The sequence below is a fragment of the Otolemur garnettii genome, unplaced genomic scaffold, assembly GCF_000181295.1.
Source record: "Otolemur garnettii isolate 467f Iridium unplaced genomic scaffold, OtoGar3 scaffold00032, whole genome shotgun sequence".
Classification (NCBI taxonomy): Eukaryota; Metazoa; Chordata; class Mammalia; order Primates; family Galagidae; genus Otolemur; species Otolemur garnettii.
Window position 1 is genome coordinate 9,385,661 of NW_003852427.1, and position 20,771 is coordinate 9,406,431.

Sequence of the window (20,771 nt, forward strand, 5' to 3'; positions counted from 1 at the left end):
CTTGTGCCCAGGAGTTGGAGGTTGCTGTGAGCTGTAATGCCACGGCACTCTACCCAGGGGGATAGCTTGAGGCTCTGTCTCAAAAAAAAAAGGAAAATAACAGCTCTTTAAATTCAGAAACTCGATTAATGTCCTTAACCCATCCGCGCACCTGCTCTCAGGAACGAGGTCTTCCATCTCGAGCGCCGCCTGCTGGAGGAGGCAGATTCCTCCACTGCCCGCCCCCCTCCTGGGGCACTCCCGGAATTGTCCAGGCATCTCAGCAGTGTTATTAGCTCTGTCGTCTGTGCCTGCTTTCCCCTGCCTTTGCTTTCTGTTTCCAATTTCAATTACTTATTTTATTATTGAGATATATTTCACAAACCATAAAACTCACTCTTTTAACGTATACAATTCAGTAGTTTTTAGTACAAAAGGTTGTGCACTAAAGCATCGTTACTATATAAATCCAGGGGATTTGCATCATTCCCCCAAAGGAACTTTGCACCTGTGAGCAGTCACTACCCATTTCCTCTGTCCCTCCCCGCTCCCGGCATACACTTTCTGTCTCTATGAATTTGCCTCTTCTGGACATTTCATGTAAATTGCACCATAAGAGGTCTTTCGTGTGCGGTTCTCTCACTTAACATGCTTCCCAAGTTTGTCCACGTTGTAGCTTGAGCCAGTGCTTCATCCTTTCTTCCAGCTGCAGGACACTCCATGTCCCATTATGTGACTATCACTTACTTCTCTTTAATTTTGTTTTATTTTGGGGTAGCTTGTGTAATTTTGAAAGGTGCCTTCAACCCCCTGAGAAACAAGTCATGGTAGACCGTTAGGAATATACGTGACCCACAGGAAAGAAGAAAGGGCTACCTAGGCCCCCCAGAGAAGAGCAGACCCCATGATCAAAGTGGTTTTGTTGCTTCTGCTCTGGGCTGGCAGAGAACTGGGCACTAAAGGGCACTACATGCACCTGTCCTCCAACCTGCTCAGTGGTTCTCGAGGGTGACCAAGGAGTTGAGAAGTGGAGCCCTGGAGAAAAATAGCATGAGGGGTGCAGAGCACACACACTCACACAGACACACAGATGTGTGCGGGCAGTGCCACTCCCTGGGGTCCTCTTCCAGCTGAAGGGTTCCTGTCAGGTGAGCAGGTTCCTGTCGGGAGGTGGGCAGTCTTCAGGGCACCTGCACTACACTGTAATTCTCATGGGAAAGGCATTTTCCTGAAGGCTGAGCAAGCTGTCCTGGGTACTTCTCACTCCCCACAAATAAATTATGTGTGTGTGTGTTTATTTGCTCTAGCTTTCTGCTGCGGGCAAAGAGGAGACAAGCTGTGAGGAAGAGGATTCTGTCTCTCTGAAGGGCTGACTGCTCATCCTGGAGAGAGGAAGGAGGATGGAAGGTGAAGAGGCAGAGTGCTGTTGACAGATGGAGACGTTCAGGGTTAGGAAGGGCTGGAAGGGCATGATTTATTTCAGGAAGAGCATACCCAAAACTGATAGGTGAGGGAAAATTAATCATTTTGCATCAATTAAGTTGGAACAGTGGAGTGGTGCAAAAATTCTGAGACAAAGTTTCCTAGCAATTCTGGTATCTCATGAATTTGCCTTATAGCCACGTGGTTCAGAGGCTCAGAAAAGGCATGTGGATCCCTCGGGGAGGAGATCTCTAAGTGGACATTCCAGGGCCTGGCATCTTATGCTCTCATGGCAAGACTGCTCTGATAGGAGAATTTCCATTTTCATTTCATTCCTTTTCATTTCCCCACTTTCTTTAGCAAGGAACACAAAATGTAATCCCATCTTAATTTAATGGCTGAGGTTATCAGTGCTGAAGGACTACTTGAGTGAGATATAAAATGTCTGTTTTCTTGGCTTTAATTATCACCAAAGAATTATGATAGCTTTTCCTCTCCACCCCAGGAGAAGAGCCAGAGCTCGTGCCCTTTACTTTGAGGGAGAGTTAAGGTCTCTGACTTTGAAAGAGCTCCTGGAAGCACAAGGTAAGAGTTTGAGGGTGGTGGCCTGGCCCTGGGAGGTTGAGGGCTCGCGGTGAGAGAGGTGGGGCAGGGTGGAGGGTCTTGCTTCTTTTTGGCACCCTGAAACCCTAGGAACTGGCCCTTTGTAGGGGGTAAGAGGATAGATACCTTGGGAAAGAGTACTCAGCTCTGCCCTCCCTCAACTTGGGAGCTGGGGTAGGTGAGCAGTGGCTGATTTGCCCCACTGAGAAAGGATCTGGTGAATATTCAAACTTCCCACCTTCATATAAACCTCATGGGCATGGACAGTGAAATATCAGTGGCAACCATGATAAGACAGAACCCTGCCAAGTCTCCTGCGCTGTGTATCCCAGAGGTTCTTTATGATGGAATCCTAAAATACAGCTGAGATTGGATTTCTCCTTATTCTTGTTTGGTGGGGACTGACCAGGCATAATTTAATTTAGAAGGTCAAAGGCAGGCACGCCGAGCATACACGTGAGCATGAGGGTAGGTCACTGGGCAGGGGGGCGGGGGGGAGGGTACCAGTGCTGTGAGCCCTGCTTGCCCCAACGTCACCCCACTTCTCCCTGCCTCTTCTGCAGACTCGAGTTTTGGGGCTTTGAGATAATTCCCCATTTCCTGCTCAGAGTTGTCTTCTGCTTACTTTCTGGGTCCTGCCTACATTCAAATAGTTCAAATAAATGCAAGCCCTGCCTCCTGGTGCATGGAGGTTGTCCTAGATTGCATCTCCTAAGTTAAAGCAATGCTAGTACAGAAGCCAGGAATTTGCCAGAGACTTCTCCAGGTTACTAGGACTGAGTAGACCCTGTCTTCATTTAGTCTATTGATTTTTTTGTTTGATTGGCATCATACTTTCCTAAAAAAAAATTGAATCAGTCAGATCATCTAAAATTAATTATTTTATATAAAAATGTCTCATTTCTCAATGTCTCTTAAAAACCAATTTGGCACCATGAGGCTTTATTGCCCCATGGCAGTGCCTGGCTGGAGCTGCCCCTTATATGAAGCTGTACTATCCAGCTGACCACAGTTGTTGTTACTCTGTGTGACATCCCACCTCTCCCTGTTCCCTTTGCCTGATGAGCTCGTGTCCATTTGTGACCCATAGGCCCCTGCCTGACATCCTGGAGAGAGGTTAGGATGTTAATCCCTCTTTATCCTGACCCTTCCTACTAAACTTTTAATACTTGCTTCTTGCCAGCATCGTTAAGTTTATTCTGGCCTCCCTTTTCTGATTCTTTCTAGGTTGTTTTAGTCTTTTTTTTTTTATCATAAGCCAAATAACCAGCCCCTACACAGAGTGTAGGATGACAAACACCAGGCGGATCAATACCTTCACAGTCCGGTTGTCCAGGCCCTTTGTGTGCTCATCAAACTCCACCCCCACGGTGAAATCCAAGGCATAGTTGCGGAACGTGCTGTTGGTTTTTGTCTTGAAGTTATCACCGTCTTGATCAATGATCTTCGTCTGAGTCAGACGTACTGCAATCTTGCGGGTGGCAAAATCAATATCTGTTGGCAAAAAGGAATTGTGTAGGTTATGATGTGCTCAGCCAGCCTCATTCATTTCTTTAACAAGGCCAGACATTCAGGACCAGAAACAGATCATGGACAGGCTACTTTTCTTTGCTTAAGTGGAAAATAAAGAGTTGTCTTACATGTGGCCAAGTTGGACATCTCAGTCCATCACTGGGAAACCCAGGAGTCTCTTCACACCTCCTCCGGAGTCCTGATGGGAGGGAGATGGAGCAGGCAGGGCTTAGCCCTGAGCTGCTGCTCCCCAACACACCACACCCTTCCATCACAGCAGCCCTGCTTTGTTCAACACATTGGGCTTCCTCTTAAGAGTTTGCTGAACAAAAAAAGGATCTCATGGTTTAAAAGAAAAAAAGACTTTGAAAACCACCAGTCTTAATCATGGATAAAGATGAAATTTTTGTTCATGTCCACAGCAGGGTGGGATAGTTACAAACTTCCACTTTTAAAGGAGATTGGAGGCTTACTTAGCTAGGCTGTGAAGCCCTAGTATAGCTTCATGTATATACTAGATAATAAACATGTGATCAGAAATTTTCTTTTGTTATTCTTGTTTTTTAGACAAAGCCTCAAGCTATCCCCCTGGGTAGAGTGCCATGGCATCACAGCTCACAGCAACCTCCAACTCCTGGGCTCAAGCGAGTCTCCTGCCTCAGCCTCCCAAGTAGCTGGGACTACAGGCGCCTGCCATAACGCCTGGCCATTTTTTTGGTTGCAGCCATCATTGTTGTTTGGCGGGCCCAGGCTGGGGATTTGAACCCGCCACCTTAGGTGTATGTGGCTGGCGCCTTAGCCGCTTGAGCCACAGGCGCCGAGCCTCTTTTGTTATTCTTAAAGGCAAGTAATAATATTTGTGTTTTTATTATAAAAACTTTCAAGAAAACCAAGGGTGTGTTTAATTTCCTAAGCTTTGTGTGTTACAACAAGAACCTAAGTGCTGAGCCCACCTGCTTGCTAAGTTCTGGATGAACATAAGTGTCACCCAGGACAAAAAGTTGTTGTTCAGTGGCATAGCTCAAGAAACAGAGGGTAATTCAGGACTGCTAAGTTTCTATCTTTGCAATGAACATCATCAAGCTCTTGGTCTTTAGTTAAATTATATCCTTTAGCCTATGAGTGCTCCAGAAACCTTGGGTTACCAATCTAAATATGTATTTTTCCTCCAGAAAATTCACACAGTGGTTCTCAACCTTCCTAATTCTGTGACCCTTTAATATAGTACCTCATGTTGTGGTGACCCCCCCACCATAAAATTATTTTCATTGCTACTTCATAACTGTAATTTTGCTCCTGTTATGAGTCATAATGTAAATATCTGATATGCAGGATGTATTTTCATTGTTACAAAGGGGGTCACGACCCACAGGTTGAGAACCACTGACTTAGAAGGTTTTCACAAATGCTAAGACTGATTCTATTAAAACCCAAGAGTAGTAATGAACTCAAGAGTATGAACGGTTCAAATTTATTGAGTGCTATTTCTCTGACAATTCCAGCCCCATCTCTGTGGTCGGTAGGTGACTACACTTCACTGTCTCATGTGGTAGAAACACTATATTGTGCCCAAGAGAAAGACCAGCAGGTATCAGCAGTTCAGGAAGCTCCTGCCAGTTTGCAGAGTTAACACCTCTGCTGCCAGTCCCATGGTAGCCAACCACTACTTCCCTCACCCTCTGCCCATTTCCTTTTGGACCCATTTCCTTTTGAATTCCTCTTTGATCACTAATGCTCTTCTTCTTCCAAAGGACCAAGGAGAAGCCTAGTTGGCCGCTTGTACTTTACTTTGGGCCAGCTATAGCTGGAAACCCACAATAGAGAATCATATCTGCCTAGGGAAGGGCCCCAATCAGACCCCCAAATGTATAAAGTCAGATTGGAGCCTGAGGGAATGATTATAAATAACATTAGCTGGTCCAGCAAGTAAAAGGATTATATAGTTGTAATCTAAGTCAAAAAGAGCAATAGGTTCAAGTTGGTGTGAGCTGGTGGGTGAATGCCAGTGCCTTGCTGGCCTGTCATGCTCAACATTGTTGAGTACCTTCCATGTCTGAGAATTCACCAGTAGGTCCCAAAGCTAGCTACCCTCAGGATCACCCAGGAAGTTTTTGGACTTATGCATCTCTAGATTATAGAGTCCTGTGATTTTGGATTTTGGACTCTGTCCTAGGAAGCTGTTTGGAAAAAGACTTCCAAGGAGTAAAATTTGAAAACCACTGTTTAAACACCCATTTGTCATGTCAGAAATGCTAAAGTGAAAACCTAGGTGACCTGTCTACACATATGTAGCTGAAACAGCAATCCCAGGAGCTGGGTAATTAGAAGGGTGTAGAGAGACATCAAGTTGAGAGGAGAAAATGGTGCTTTTTGAATTTGGGTGATCAAGGTGGGAGCCAGGGAAGTTAAAGTTAAATTAATTTTATGGGAGAATGTAGCAAGCTGACTTTTTGGTAAGGTGAATCTGTAGGCCATGCTGTGTGGACTCTTGGTAATATTTGGGGTGGCAATTAAGTCACTCTGGAACCAACCGGGAATGGTGATGCCCCATGGTGGAACCTCCCTTGGGAAACTTTGCTCACTTTGTTCTCTAAACATGCCCACAGGATAAGTGTTCCACTAGCTCCATTTTACCAATGAGGAAACGGCCTCAGAGAAGTTGTGTCACTTGCCCTGGATTATACAGTGAGGAAGCCATCAAGGTGGTATCTGAACCAGGATGGTCTGTCCCCAGGGCCAGTCCATGCCCCACGAGTTCTGGATGGCTAGTGAGGCCACCCCCATGTGGTACTTTCTATGGCTTCCCAAGATACTAGTAACTGCTGACTGTTGTTAAATTTCCCTCGGAGACATGGGGGCTTTTGGACCCAGCTGGCTGAGTGGCCCCTGTTTGAGGCAGTTTGTTTCCCAGGGCTATTGCATACTGCCCACCCCCAGCGATGGTTTTCTAGGCCCAGGGCTATGTAGTAAGTCAGAGCTGGAGCAATCTCATGCCCTCCCCTGTACATCCCTGGCTGCTGGCTTAACTTCAGCTCCGTGGCTTACAGAATTGTTTATGATCATGTCGAAACCACGCAGCCTGCAGGCGCTGGGATATAGGGCCAGAGGGAGGCTCTCTTGGCTGCCTGGGTGCTGTTAATACCACTAGTCTTCTTGGTCAACATTCACAGTGTCCAGAATTTCCCACTGAGTTTGCCAGGGTGGAGGAGTCTCATCTCTGTGGGATGCTTAGTGGATAAAAAGATGGGCCCCCGGACAAACGAGTTTGGAAAATGAGGTATTAAAATGAAGAGAAGCTAATTTCTTCCTAGAGAATTTCACAGAACCTTTAATAGAAAGATGCTTTGTAACTCCAAGGTGTGGGGTGGGGACAGAGGATGCAGTCTTTCAAAATCTTAGGTGGCCTCTGTGGTGGGACGTCCTGCTAGCAGGTGTTCCGCATAACGTGATATGGAAAACTTTTCTGAGGCATTTATCTCAGCCACCGAGGTCCTGCAAGCATGGAAATGCCTATTTAATTTTTCTCTCTTTAAGGTAACTGCTCGCCTATTTAGACAGGATCATGTGGTCGAGCATTTCATTCTTAAAAATGAATCCTTCCTTAAAATGGCTAAAAGCCACTGAAGAACGTCCTCCACCTTCTAGTCAATACAAGCAAGTGCTTGTGGCAGGCAGAGGAGCTGGCAAGAAGGTGACATGTCACATCCCAACTCATATTTCTCTGCTGCTGCCCCAGAGATGAGGTTTGGCCAGTCAGGTGACATCTACATGTCCAGCTTCAGTCCCAGATTTACAAGTAGCAGACAGAGTGGCAGTAAGTGGAGCTACTATGAACCACATCAGCTTGTTGTGAGGATTAAATCCGATAGTGCTCATGAAGAACTTTGCGGCGCCTGGCAGCCTGGGGGAATGGCCATCATCATAATCATCGTTATTATGTCCCCTGATCCCACAGGCAGTTCCCTCAGTGCCCTTTGCATTTTCCCAAATACTCAGTGACTACTTCCTCCCTGAATTCCTGCTGCTGTCCTCCCAGCTCCCCAGATTATAAGTCCCAGTCCCATCCTTGCCTCCTCTGGCCTTTTAATTTTGCTCTTTTTTTTTTTTGGAGACAGAGTCTTACTCTGTCCCCTTGGGTAGAGTGCTGTGGCATCCTAGCTCATAGCAACCTCAGGCCACTGGGTTGCAGAGATACTCTTGGGCCAGGCATGGTGGCTCATGCCTGTAATCCTAGCACTCTGGGAATGGATTGCTTGAGTTCAGGAGTTGAAGACCCCCAAGGCAGGTGGATTGCTTGAACTCAGGAGTTCAAGACCAGCCTGAGCTGGTCTCTACTTTGTCTCTACTAAAAAGAGAAAAACTAGCTGGATGTGGTGGTGGATGCCTGTAGTCTCAGCTACTGGGGAGGCTAAGGCAAGAGGATCTCTTGAGCCCAAGAATTTGACGTTGTTGTGAGCTGTGATGTCATGGTACTCTACCCGGGGTCACAGAACCAGGCTCTGTCTCAAAAAACAACAACAACAACAACAACTTGCCTCAGCTTCCCTAGTAGCTGGGACTACAGGTGCGCACCACCATGCCCAGATAGTTTTTCTATTTTTAGTAGAGATAGTGTCTTGCTCTGGTTCAGGCTGGTCTTGAACTCCTAAGCTCAAGCAACCCACCCACCTCAGGCTCCCAGCGTGCTGGGATTACAGGCGAGAGGCACTGAGCCCAGCTAACCTTTTGCTCTTACTCACCTGCTTCCTGACTGCTTCGAGGCCACACAGTTTTTCCTCTGTCCCTGATGGTACTTAGCATGTTCCCCTGACTTTTTCAGATCCAGGGCTAAGCACATAGTAGGTGTTTAAGAAATATGACACATTAGTTAATGGGGGCAGCATGGTCAAGAAGAGTGGTTCTCAAAGTGAGGTTCTTGGGGTAGTATCACCTTCAGCAACTGGGAACCTGTTAGAGATGAAAATTCTGAGTCCCACCCCAGACCTATTAAATAGGAGCTCTGCAGGGCAGGCCCCGCTCATTCTAACATGTCTTTTGAGTGATTCCATGAATGCTAAAGTTTGGAAACACTGGTAAAAAAAAAAAAAAAAAAAAAAAGCAAAGTTTAGGGGCAGAGCTGGGTATAATCCTGTCTCTTATTTACCAGATAGGTGACCTTGGAGAAGTCTCCTTCCCTGTCTGGGAAAATAAGGAAAAGCTCACTTTCATAGGACTATTTATGGTGTGAATTTAGTAAAAACAATGGTAAAATGCTTTACATAGCAGCAAGGAGCATGTGGGTACTCAGCAAACACTGGCCTCGCCTTTGGCCTTCTGTGTTTGGATCAAATAGAACCAGGTCAGCGTTCAGCTCACAGGGAAATTTTCAGGTCAGATTTTTGCATCTCCACAGCTGTCTGCACTCCATGTAGGTCAAGGGGGGTTGACTCTCTCAGGAGCAGTGGGGATGGGGCTCTCTCTTATGCTCATGGTCCTTGTCTGTCATGTGGCTTTTTATCTGGCCTGGTGAAACATTTCTGTGTGTGAATCAGCTTCGTCTCTCTGTAGTTCGGTGGTGGGGAGAAACGACGTTAGCCCTTGCTCTAGGCCTCTGTGCTGAGGTCCACACTGCTGAAACCATAGTTGGATGATGGGAAAAGGGAAACCCGAGGTCATTCATCTCTTAACCAGCTGAAACAAGGGGGAGGGCTCCAGTCAAAACTACCAAGAAAGAATTGGAAATTAAAGAGAAATTTAGAACTGAAGTCTTCCTCTAAGAGTAAGTCTACTTTCACTCTTTTGATGTGGAAACTGAGGTCTGGAGAATTTAAGTGGTGGATTCAAAGTCCCCCAGTTAGGACAGAGCTTCTGACAGTTTCTCTACAAACATACACTGTTTGTCATTCACAGCTAATGCCCTCCCTAATAAAAACTGCTGCTTGTCCCTGGTTGCTTAGAGAGCTGGATCACGGCTAAAAAAAATGCCTGGTTTGTCCTGGAAACCCCATCCCTAGTTAATCTTTCTGACCAGTGCCAGGGGAATCTTATTAGAAGACTATGCAAATGGAATCAAGCATCACTTCTCCTCTGGACTGAAAAATGGTTTGGCCTCTTAGCCACCCTTTAGCGTTTGCACAGTCCAGTAAATCACGTCACCTCTGCTCCACCCCAGGGAAAGAAGCCAAATGTTCTGTTGGTGGATTCATGATATTTCTAATCAAAAGGGTTTAACTGCAGCTGTGGAATACACACACACACACACACACACACACACACACATTACAAAAACACTTCCTCTTTGTACTTTGCAGAGAAAATTATTTGCTGATATGGCATTTTAACACCGGGGTTATCAAGTATGTTTTATCTGCTTTTCTGGATTAAAGATATCTCTGAGTCTGATTTATAGCCAAGTGAAATGAATTTCTATCTCAGAAGGAAAGGTCCAAAGGCAAGCTATTTCTGAATAATATATATGGCTTATTGCTGCTGCAGAAGAAAAAAAAAAACAACATCGAAGTGACTTTATTAAAACATACTTTTCATAACTGCATTTTGAACAATGCAAGTCATAAAGTTGAAATATGAGTATGCTACTTAACATTAAAATGCTTTGTAATGTGCTTGTGAAAAAAGCTAAAGTTGCAGGCTAAAAGGGCAGGGCTCTTTGTAAATTAAAGAACAGAAAGGCACATGTATTCATCATATAAAATCCGAGAACCATTCAAAGTGCATCTTTGATGGGCTTGGAACCTGGACTCCTTAATTCTGAAATCATTGACACTCTCAGGCAATTGAGAGAAGCAGAGTGGAAGAGCAATCTTCTTTTTTTCCATGCCATTTCCTCTTCCAGAGAACACATTTAGAGAGGAATTAGACTGGCTCCCTGCCTGCCTCCTGCTCCACTCTCTCCTGGACACTGGAGGCTGGAGACCCTGGGAGCCCTCCTGCTCCTCCTGTGCCGGTTCTCACCATGGCGATGGGGATAGGATGCTTGAGGGGTGGCCAGCACATGCAAGGGGAGGGCCATAGGAAGGGCCTGCACTCATCACCACCTGGGCTTTTTCTACCTGTCAGCACTTTCCCCTTTGAAAGTACAACCAGGTACCATGTGGCTCAAGTAGAGACTTTGCAAATGTGTATAACTTCATTGACATGTGAGCACCAGTAGGAATCCAAATTTTGTGAAACCAATTCATCCTTAGTCCACCCAACATTTATTTAGTCATCTATCCATCTGTCTATCCAGCCGGCCTGCCAGCCATTCACTTTTATCTAGGGGCTCTGAGTGACTTTCTTAACCATATTTCTGAGGGTCCTGCCTGTCTATTTTGGATGCTCCCATTCTGATCGAACTTGTTCAAAATGAAGCTTCTCCATCACTCCTCCTATGTTTAGCACCCCTGACTAGAACAGTGTTGCAAAAAAGACTGTGGGTGTTAGAAGCAGACAGACACAGCCCCTGCCCAGGCTCTACCACTTCCCAGCCATATGTGGCCTCAGGCAAATCTCTCTACCTCTTTGGGCTTCAAATTCCTCACCCCATAAAATAGAAAGCATTCTTTCTGTGTTCATCCCTGACATACCCGGAGCTCTAGATCTTAAATCAATGTGCCAATTTTCATACTCCACCTGATTGTGTAACAGGTTTCTGAAACCAAAATATGCAAAGCAGAATTCTTAGTGCATCCCCCCTGCCTTCCACCCCCATCCAAATTCACCTCTCCCCATGTCTTCCCCATTTCAACCGATAGGACCACTGTGGTCCCAGTTACTCAGGCCTGAATCTGAGACTCATTTCATTCCCTCCATTTCCTCTTCCTCCATATTCATCTGTAAGTCCCGTCAGCTTTATCCCCAAAATATATGCTGAATCCATCCTCTTTACTCCAACCCTACAGGCACTGCCCTAGCCCAAGCCACCATCAGCCCTGCCCAGACAACATGGCACCCTCCTGGTGAGCCTCTCCGCTTCCTGTCTGCCCTCCTGTGATTCATTCTCCACACTAGACAGAGAGACTCTTAAAGAATGCAAAAAAGATCCACGCAGTCTTATAGGCATAAGACCAGCGTGGCTTGTGGTCTGCTTACCTTCCCACTCTCACCCTCTCCCTTAACTTCTCCCTGTTCACACCTTCCCAATGCACCAGCCTTCTTGTGTCCTTGAACATACCCAAAGCCCTGGCACTGGGTATTTCTCTCTGCCTAGAGCAATACTTCTTAGCATTCAGGCCTCAGCTCCACCGTGGCCCCCTCGTATGGCCTTCTCTGGCCATTCATCACACTCCATACCATTATTCTTTTTTATTTTCCTTGTAGCACTTACCACTACCTAAAATCTTCTGTGTCCCCACTAGCATGTAAGCTCCATGACAGCAGGGAACCTATCTCCTTGTCCCTACTGGATTGCCAGTGCCTGGAACACAAACTCACAGATGCTCGTGCATTTGTTGAAAACTTAATTAATTGAAATGATATATTTAAAGCTCTAGCACAGCGCTTATCATGGCGTGAGGATGATTTGTGCACATGCTCACCTCTGATGCTAGACTTTGAGATCCTAAACAGTCTGGATGGAATTTTGTGCATTGCAGATATTTGGGAGCTATTTCCTGGCAGAGACCCCTCAGGTGAGAGCTGTCTGAGGTCAGCCTTCAGATGCCCACCTCCCAAGTGGAGCTTTCCAGAGACCCACTAGAACTGTTTGTGGTCATCACTGCTCTTTTACTATGTAAATCTGTGTACTGTAATTTAAATGAAAAAGTTGTTTTTCATTGAAGATGATTTTCACCTTCTCTTGTGAATTAAGAGAAGCATGGGTTATACCCAAATAGTTACAATTTATGGAATAAGGAGTACCTAAAAGATGGTCTAAACAACATTATCTCAATAATCTTAGGATATATGCCTTCCCCATCTTTTCTGATAAAAGTTACATGATGGCTTTTTTATTTTCTAGGCTGACTCCTCCCTGGTTCGTCCCCATCTGGTAATCACATCTACTGTAGTCCCTGCTGTGGACATCTCCCTGCCCAGCCACCCTTTCTCAGCACTGTTCTCACCTCCTTCCCAGGGCCACTGCAACAACCGCTTCCCAGTCTCTGCACCCCATGGCTGACAGAGTGAGCTTTGACAGTGCATCCCTCCTCTGCATACAATTCCTCCCCAGCCCTCTCCTTGCAAGGTGAAGCCCACTCGTGGCTCATAGCCTTAAAGATTCTGTTACCTTTCCAGACTCTTCTTTTCCTTCCTCCTTGCACTTCACCCTCTGACAATACACTTCCTTCTGGTCTCCCAGGGCATGCCTGTGCACATGCCCAAGGGGCCATGCCTGAAGCCATCTCTGCATGGAATATTCTTCTTCTTCCTCCAAAGCCCTACCCAGAAGTACCTAGGAAGCCATCACTGACTCGTACTATAGCTCCCTTCACTACCTTGCACACACTTCTCGTCACAGAAGTTCTGTTCACACTGCAGCCCTTTGGGGCCCAAAGCATAGAATCGCCCCAGCTCATCTGTGGCAGATATTTTCTTGACTGACTGTGACTATGACAATACCTTTTTCACCCTACATGTTGTATATACAATGTGACTTTGACATTTGTTTCACTGAGGGGTAGGGTCCGTGTTACTTTCTTTTAAACACAGGTGGGCTTATAATTCTTTGACCAGTGGAAGGGATGCCAGGTGGTTTTGAGCCTGGGTCATAAAAGGTCATGTGGCTTCTGTCTCCTCTCCCTTCAGACACAGCCAGCCAGCAACCTGTGAGGAAACCCAGGCCACACAGGAGACCACATGTAGATGTCAACAGCCCCACCTAAGGCCTCAGCTGTCAGCCAGCTCCAACTGCCAGGCACTGTTCTGAGTGTGGAGCCCTTTGACATGGCTCCGGCCCAGCCACTGTCCAACTGCAACCAAATGACAGCCGTTGAGCAAGAACCACCTAGATGAACCCCGTCAATCCCCAGAACTGTGAGCGACAATAATCAAACACAATCAAATGACTATGGTTGTTTCACATCACTACATTTTGGGGTGATTTGTCATATTGTAATAAAAAACAGGAACACCATTTGTATATGATTGTAACTTCACTGTCTATACTAATTTGTGCTCTTTGAGAAGAGAGACCAGGGTTCATTTTGCTTCAGATGGCACATTCCCAGGCTTCCATGGGCAAATTTTTTAAAGCTTTGGTAGAGGGGTCCAGTGATTCTGGATACTTTTTTTAAACCTGTTTTTTAACCCTTCAGAACCTTGGTTTCCTCATCCCCAGATAAGGGCAATAGCTCAAGCCTGCCTATTTTTCCAGATAATGTTGAGTACACTTATAGCTTTGAACAATCAAAAGTACTTTAACTAGGGCTGTTTGGAAGTTCTGGCAGTATGCTGAATAAGCCGGACTCATATAATAAAATTAGAAAGCAACTTTGTGTCTATTGTCACAGGCACATTTTAAAGCTTTGGTAGAAGGGTCCAGTGATTTTGGACACTAACACCTGGGCAGAGTTAACAGGTTTCACTCGGTGTCCCTTCATATTGCTGGCCCCTCTTTATACCTTTCCTCCTTGGCCTCCCTTTTAAAATGAAGTCCACCCCTCCCACTTCCTCTCACCTGAAGGAGGACTTTGGGACATGACACATTCCTCAGGGTAAAAGAGTTCACCAACTGCTTTCCTTGCTGTCAAGAGTGAGTCTAGGGCCTCAAGAAACACCAGTTGCCAAAGAAGGCAGGAGAAGAGGTGCCATTGGTCCCTGGCTCACTCACCCTTTGAACTCTTAGTGACTGATAATTTGAGGCAAACCCAAAGGTTGCCAGGATGTGTCCCTCTGCTGAGGCTGGCAGCTGAGTCAAATGGCAAGGCTCATGTGTGGCGTGAGTCACTGGGCTGCAGACAAGGACAGAGTGCTGCCTACGCTCACGTGTCAGCAGAGCTTCTCTTTTCTTCCTGAGCCAATGATCAGGCCCACAGAAAAAGCCAAGTCCCTGGTGCTGGGGGTTAAAGCCTAAGAAATTGGTGGTTCTTAGAAGGGAAATGATAACATACTTAGTATTTACACATGTGGGGATTTGCAAAATTCTCTACACATGCCAAGTCCCAAGAGTCTCAGTGGCAAGGAAGATAAGGTTCACTGAGTTCTCAATGTTGGGAAAGCAATTCTGCCTTGTATGTTGGGAATGGAGGAAACTGTGTAGACTCACTGGGCTGCTTTTAGATTAGGGGTTTACCCTAGCTCACCTGCTTCTAGTTGAGCCCTTTGAAACTTGTCTTTAATCATTGCCAGTTCCTACCACCATGTCCCCATGGGCAGGTGAGAGGGACCAGGTTTCTTGCTTATTTCAACAGTGGGAAGGTGACTCTGGCTGAGGTGCTTCTGCCCATGGCATCATGGACTTGAGCTGGGTGATTCCTGGGTAACTGAGACAGTGTGGGTGGTAGCAGTGGGGTGAGACAGGCACTGAACACATCCACGGTCTGGGTTTAGCTAGTGCTACCACCTCTGGTATCTTCATCAGCAAAGTGTCAGCCTGTCAATATTATACAGACCTCAGTACATAGCAGTCAAACAACTTGTTCAGTAAGTTCAAATTAATGTAATATGATGTTATATTGGAAGTTTTGGCTGAAGCTCTGAGAAACAGCAAGTATTTCATACCAAGGAGAATTTGAAAAGATAATCCAAATGCTCATCTAATGGAGATATCTTAATGACACATTCACACCTGAGGTGTAAGTCGGTATGAAAGTGCACAGAGGAAGGCTGTTGTTAGAGGATTTCTTGGAGAGAGCTAATGGTATACCCTGCATCCTCCCAACCTCTTAGAGGGGAAAGAGGGTGGTAGGAATGCTTGCCTCCCACCTTGGGCCTGGAGAGATGGGCTTCAAGGGCCTGCCCTACAGAGCCATCAACTAAACCGAGGCTGAATTTTACACCTAAAGTCACTATAGGATTTTTAAAAATTATTATTTAAGTGTAAATAGCAATAGACACAAAGTTCCTTTCTAATTTTATTATATGAGTCTGGCTTATTTAGCATACTACTGAAACTTCCAAACAGCCCTAGTTAAAGTACTTTTGATTGTTCAAAGCTATAAGTGTACTCAACATTATCTGGAAAAATAGGCAGGCTTGAGCTATTGCCCTTATCTGGCAGATGAGGAAACCAAGGTTCTGAAGAGTTAAAAAAAATGGGTTCACTATCCCAGAGCAAGTCCTAGTCCCAGTTATGTTGACTCTTCTGGGTTGGTTTCCTTATCTGTATAGTCTAGTTAAGAATCACAGTTCTAAGCTATGCTCCAAACGATTTACCTGTGTGTAGATTCAGAATTCCATTTCAACTGCTACTCATGGTAATAAAAAACAAGTATAACAGGATTAAGCATGGGGTACCAATAGGAGAATTTCTGCCTCTTCCTTCCTCCTCATAAGTATATCAAGGCAAACTTCTGATGACCAGAATGAAAAGGAAAGCTGCATGTCTGAAGTACATGAAGAAAGTGCTATGCTCCATAAATTGGGAAACACGTCACAGTTCTCCTTGTTCGTTGATGTGGCAGAAACGTTTAAGCAAGGAGTTAATTGCCCAGAAAAACCCATGTTCCTCATTCTTGGAAAGACCTCCCACTATCATATCCACCTTACTGGGCCTTCAACCCCACCCACAGCCATTTTTCTCATTCTACATGTGTGACTAGGTAACTCCCTATCTGGGGAACAGTAGAGCTGGAAAAGGTGATGAAGAAGCTGCTGTAGGAATGACATAGGACAGGCAGCTAAATCTCCTCGCCCAATGCTGGGGCACAGGAGCCACCCAACTGCAAGCACATGGCTGTTGACCCACTTACTCATCTAGCTCACTCTGGTTTTACCTGCAGCTCGTAGGCTGGACAGTGCTATGCCTTTTCCACTAGATCCATAAGAAATGTATCAACTCACAACACACCGGATTGGTAGCCTTTGGTCTATAGCCCAGTTCAGAAGAAGTTGGATAAACAGTGGGTTGTTTGAGCTATATGACAAAAGCCTCTCCTAGCCTAATTGTCCTTGGGCTGAGAGATTTGCTAACCACTCCTTTTCTGCTTCCCCATCATAAGCTGACAAAAGAGCAATGCCAGGGTCATTGGTGAGTAATATCAGGGCCAAGTGATTGTCCAAAGATGGTGGTCACAAAGTAGGTGATCAATTGCACTATCCTCCAAAGTTTGGGGTATGTAGGTTATCCTTCATTCAGTATATGTTTTCTGTGAGCCAAGCCCTGTGCTAAGGACATTCTAGACAAAATCTCATTTATCATTACTCCCAATTTGCAGATGCGGAAACTGAGCTTCAGAGAATTTTTATGACTTGCCTGATATAACACAGCTGCTCAAGAAGAGTGAGGATTTGTGCATATATCTGTCAAACCCCATAGTGGCATTGTCTAGAGGGCCAGACCATAGTCCTTCCAATGCATCCTTCTCTGACCAACCCCAGCTTCCCCCTTACCCAGGGCCTTCATGTAGCCTTCAAAGTTGTCATTACTCTCCATCTCCCATGTTCCATTCTGGTCCCTTGTCATAGTGGCAGCCTTTAGATCAGTGTGGGCGTGTGGTGGACGTCAAGGAGCAGGCTGCAGAGAGAATGTGTTGGAATGAGTTGCTTTTATAGCCCAGTGGACCAGGTTTATGGTTCTAAAGATAATTGGTTCAAAGGTCATAAGCACAACTCAAAAGAACTTTCCTTTCCTTTGCAAGGTTCAGAGAGACTATGAGCAACTCAGTCACAAAGTTCTGATGTGGCCAGTTGTGTCCCATTGACCTCTACTATATACACAGTCCTAAAGCAGGTCATCTGGGGCTAGCGGGGCTCCCACTGAGCCCTTGATCTCAACCAGAATACTTCATTCATGCTGGAGAAAAACAAACATCCAGTGTCTACGACCCAAGTACATAGGTCACCAGTACATGGGACTCAAATTTGAAGCTGGTCAGCCATGTAGCCAGCACTCTGGCCAGGCTAGTGAAGCTGATTAGGTGGAACTCACACCTGTTGAGCTCTACTTTACTTTGTTCCAGGTACTATATATACTTCATCTTGTTTCGTCTTATAAGAGCTCCATGAGTTATGTTTAATCATTCCCATTTTACAGATAAGAAGGCTCATGAAGGTTAAGTCTCATGTCTAATAACAAGTTGTAAGTGACTGAGCCAGGATTCAAATGCAAACCTGTCTAGCTCCAAAGCCTTTTCCTCAATGGTTAGTTCAGCTTGGAAAGAGAGTCGAAGTCTGGCTTGAGAGCCTTACCAAGGAAGGTACCCCATGCATGGACTTCCAAACAGTAGGGTTACGTAAGAAAGGCATGTTCTGAGAACAAGAGACTCCTGTAAGGAGACAGAAGGACAGTGGGATTCTGTTCCAAGGCCCTAGGATCAAGCTGAGGATTACCTCAGCATAGCTGGTGCTTGGACAAGGACCCTTGATTCAGGGCTGTTCTCCAAATTGTTTGTCTCTGTGGGTCAGAAAATGGGTTGTTGCTCTGATATTTCATTGAGAGATGTCAGGTTGGAGTAGGGACCTCTACACTACTCTGAAGAATGGAGGCATGGGCTGAGATAAGATAGACCAATTTGATGGTGCCACCTGGAGGCTCTGATATATATATAGTCTTGTGATGTGAAATCTAAGTAAATGGCTCTGGCAATGTATGGTTTGAGGAATATAAACAGTATATTTGTTTTTCTGTAAATATACTGAAGCGAGGAACACAGAAAGAATAATGGCTCAGCTGTTGTCAAAAGACCAGTGAAGAATAAATGGAAGGAGCAAGAGATAACTTTACCACAAATTGAATATAAACGAAGGCAGAGGAATGGATAGGTAAGATACCTTGGGAATTCATCTTTTCAGGTCTAGTCAAAAGCTTCTGTAGGCTAAACATTTTGCCTCCTGGACTAGAAATGTGGGTATTCCCCTGTAGGCTCAGATTTCAGGACTTTTGCAAGTCTTTCTTGCTCCCAACAGAGTAGCCCCCTAGGCCTCCATTGGAAAAATGCAATGAAAAATTGGCCCGGTAGGGTAAAGGGTTGGGGACAAAAAAAGGTCACTAATTTCAGTAAGCCAGAGACTTGGATATTAATGGGTGTTAAGGAAGGAGGCATTGGTCCTGGTATAGGTATGAAGTTGAAACTGAGATGCCTCTATAAAGTCAGAACACTTGAAGAGTGTGAATTAGTCAAAATCTGCAGCAACAGACATGGGAAAGTTTGTCTGTGTGTCATGAAATTTATGTAGGTTGAAAAAAGTTCTGCCCTGTTCTGACTCTGCCTTGGGGTTTGAATTTATATTCTGCTAGTCAAGATATTAAAATAAAAAGAGTCCTGTGCTTGTAATGCTTTTTGTCTATGAGGAGGAAGTAAATGTAAAAACTCTATAAAGGAACACAACTTCAAACTGGTCCAACCAGAATTTTCTGTGGTAAAGCCACACCAAGTATGAGCTCATAATCTAAGATTGTAAGATATGCACAATACTAACCTACCAAGAAACATACAGTTTAATTAGATTTCCAAGAGTTTCAGATACTACAATGATCAGGTACAGACTACAACATGAGTACATTTAAAATGAATAAAGCAATTTAAAACCACTTAAAACCATGGAAAGGAAATAAAGTTATGTTAAAAAAAAAAAGGTTAAAAACAACCAGAATAGTTTCTAGAAACTAGAAAATATATCATTAAAATTAAAAAGGTAATAGATGGTATCAACAGCTGATTAAAGGTAACTGAAGAGAGAATTAGTGAAATGGAAGATAGAAGAGTCAAGGAAATTACCCATAATATATGTACTGCAGAATAAAATGTAGTGAAAATTCAAACCAAAATCAAAATAAAATTCTATAATCTTCTAGATAGAACAAAACAACCACACAATTACCTATAAGGGAGTAATGCAACAATCAGATTGACATTAGGTTTTTCAATAACTCTGACAGAATACAACAATGGAATAATATAATGATAAGGGAAAGTTTAAACAAAAATTCTAAACCCAGCCAACCATCATTCAAGTATGAAAGTATATGTAAAAAAGTTTCATACAATAGCCCCAATTTGGAAACAACCCAGGCTTACATCAACAAGTAGATGGATAAACAAAATGTAGTATATTTGCACAATGGATTTCTACTCAACAGGAAAAAGGAACACTCTTCTGATATATGCAACAACATAGACGAATCTCATAAATATGAGATTATGCTGAGGGAAAGAAGCTTAACACAGAGTATCATGTAGAATATGGTTCCACTTACACAAAGCTCTAGAGAAGAACATATCTAATCTACAGTGATATTAAAACAGATCAGTGCTTGGTGAGTATGGGTAGAGCAGGTGGGGGTAGAAAAGAGTATAAGCGAAATTTCTTGTGGGGGAGATGGAAATGTTCTATAGTTTGGTTGGGGTGGTGGTTATATGACAGTTGCCAAAACTTAAACTGTACCCTTGTTGTAAGCTCTCAACAAAACCCAGCTTTAGCATGCTTTCCAACCCAGATATGGGAGAGTGGGACAGGGAAGTGAGGCACAGTGGATGAGAAAGCAATTTCCACTCAACAACTCAGCTAAAATTTTCCCCTATCCCTTCCATTGAAGGACGGCCACTATCTTAGAGTTGGCAGCAGAGTCCCAATTTCAAAAGTCCTGTCCTAGGTACCCATCTCCCCTGCCTCTATCCACTCCTAGTAACAAACTATATTACCTGGATGTTCCAGTTTTTCAGTTGGCTGGGCAATTCCACTTTTGAACTTAATTACCTAAGTCTTTGTGGAATACCTGAGGTGACTCTTAAGACTGGGAAAAATCATTCACTAGACCAATCTTTCTTAGTGTAAAAACCTTTCTAAAGACCACATGAACAAATGCAAATATAGGTTTCTCTAGAGGCTTGAGTCTAAGACAAATTAGTCAGCTAAGAGTGAGCATAGGACAGACCCCCCAGGCATTTACCTGAAGACCTCAGGAACATCTCACTGCTAGCTGCTGAACTCCTGGACTGGCTCCCTGTAGCCCTATGCCGTCTCCCTGGCCCAGGCCTGCCCAGGCTCGCCTAGCTCTGGCTTGGTTTCTCCTCCCTCCTGGAGTGAGTGAGAGTTTCCTTAGCAGGCAAAGGGCTGTCAGTTGGATGATCACTTACCTCATAAGGAGGGTTTCATTTCTTCCCTTCCCTTAGACGATGCCTCTGTGATATCCACATGTAGCCCAACTAGATGAGCTATCAGCTTTGTCTTTACTTGGA

The 20,771-nt window shown here is 44.7% G+C and overlaps 1 protein-coding gene across 1 annotated transcript in view; it reads right to left on the minus strand.

Annotated features, from left to right (window-relative positions):
- RBP2 (retinol binding protein 2) overlaps positions 1 to 20,689 on the minus strand; it is a 26,135-nt gene extending 5,446 nt beyond the window's left edge. The window contains exons 1-3 of the mRNA XM_003789436.2: positions 20,670 to 20,689; positions 16,984 to 17,107; positions 3,320 to 3,498 (exon numbers count right to left, since the gene is read on the minus strand). Coding sequence (XP_003789484.1) covers positions 3,320 to 3,498; positions 16,984 to 17,056 — 252 coding nt within the window. The 5' untranslated portion in view covers positions 17,057 to 17,107; positions 20,670 to 20,689. The remainder of the gene's footprint in view (positions 1 to 3,319; positions 3,499 to 16,983; positions 17,108 to 20,669) is intronic.
- Positions 20,690 to 20,771: the final 82 nt, after the last annotated feature.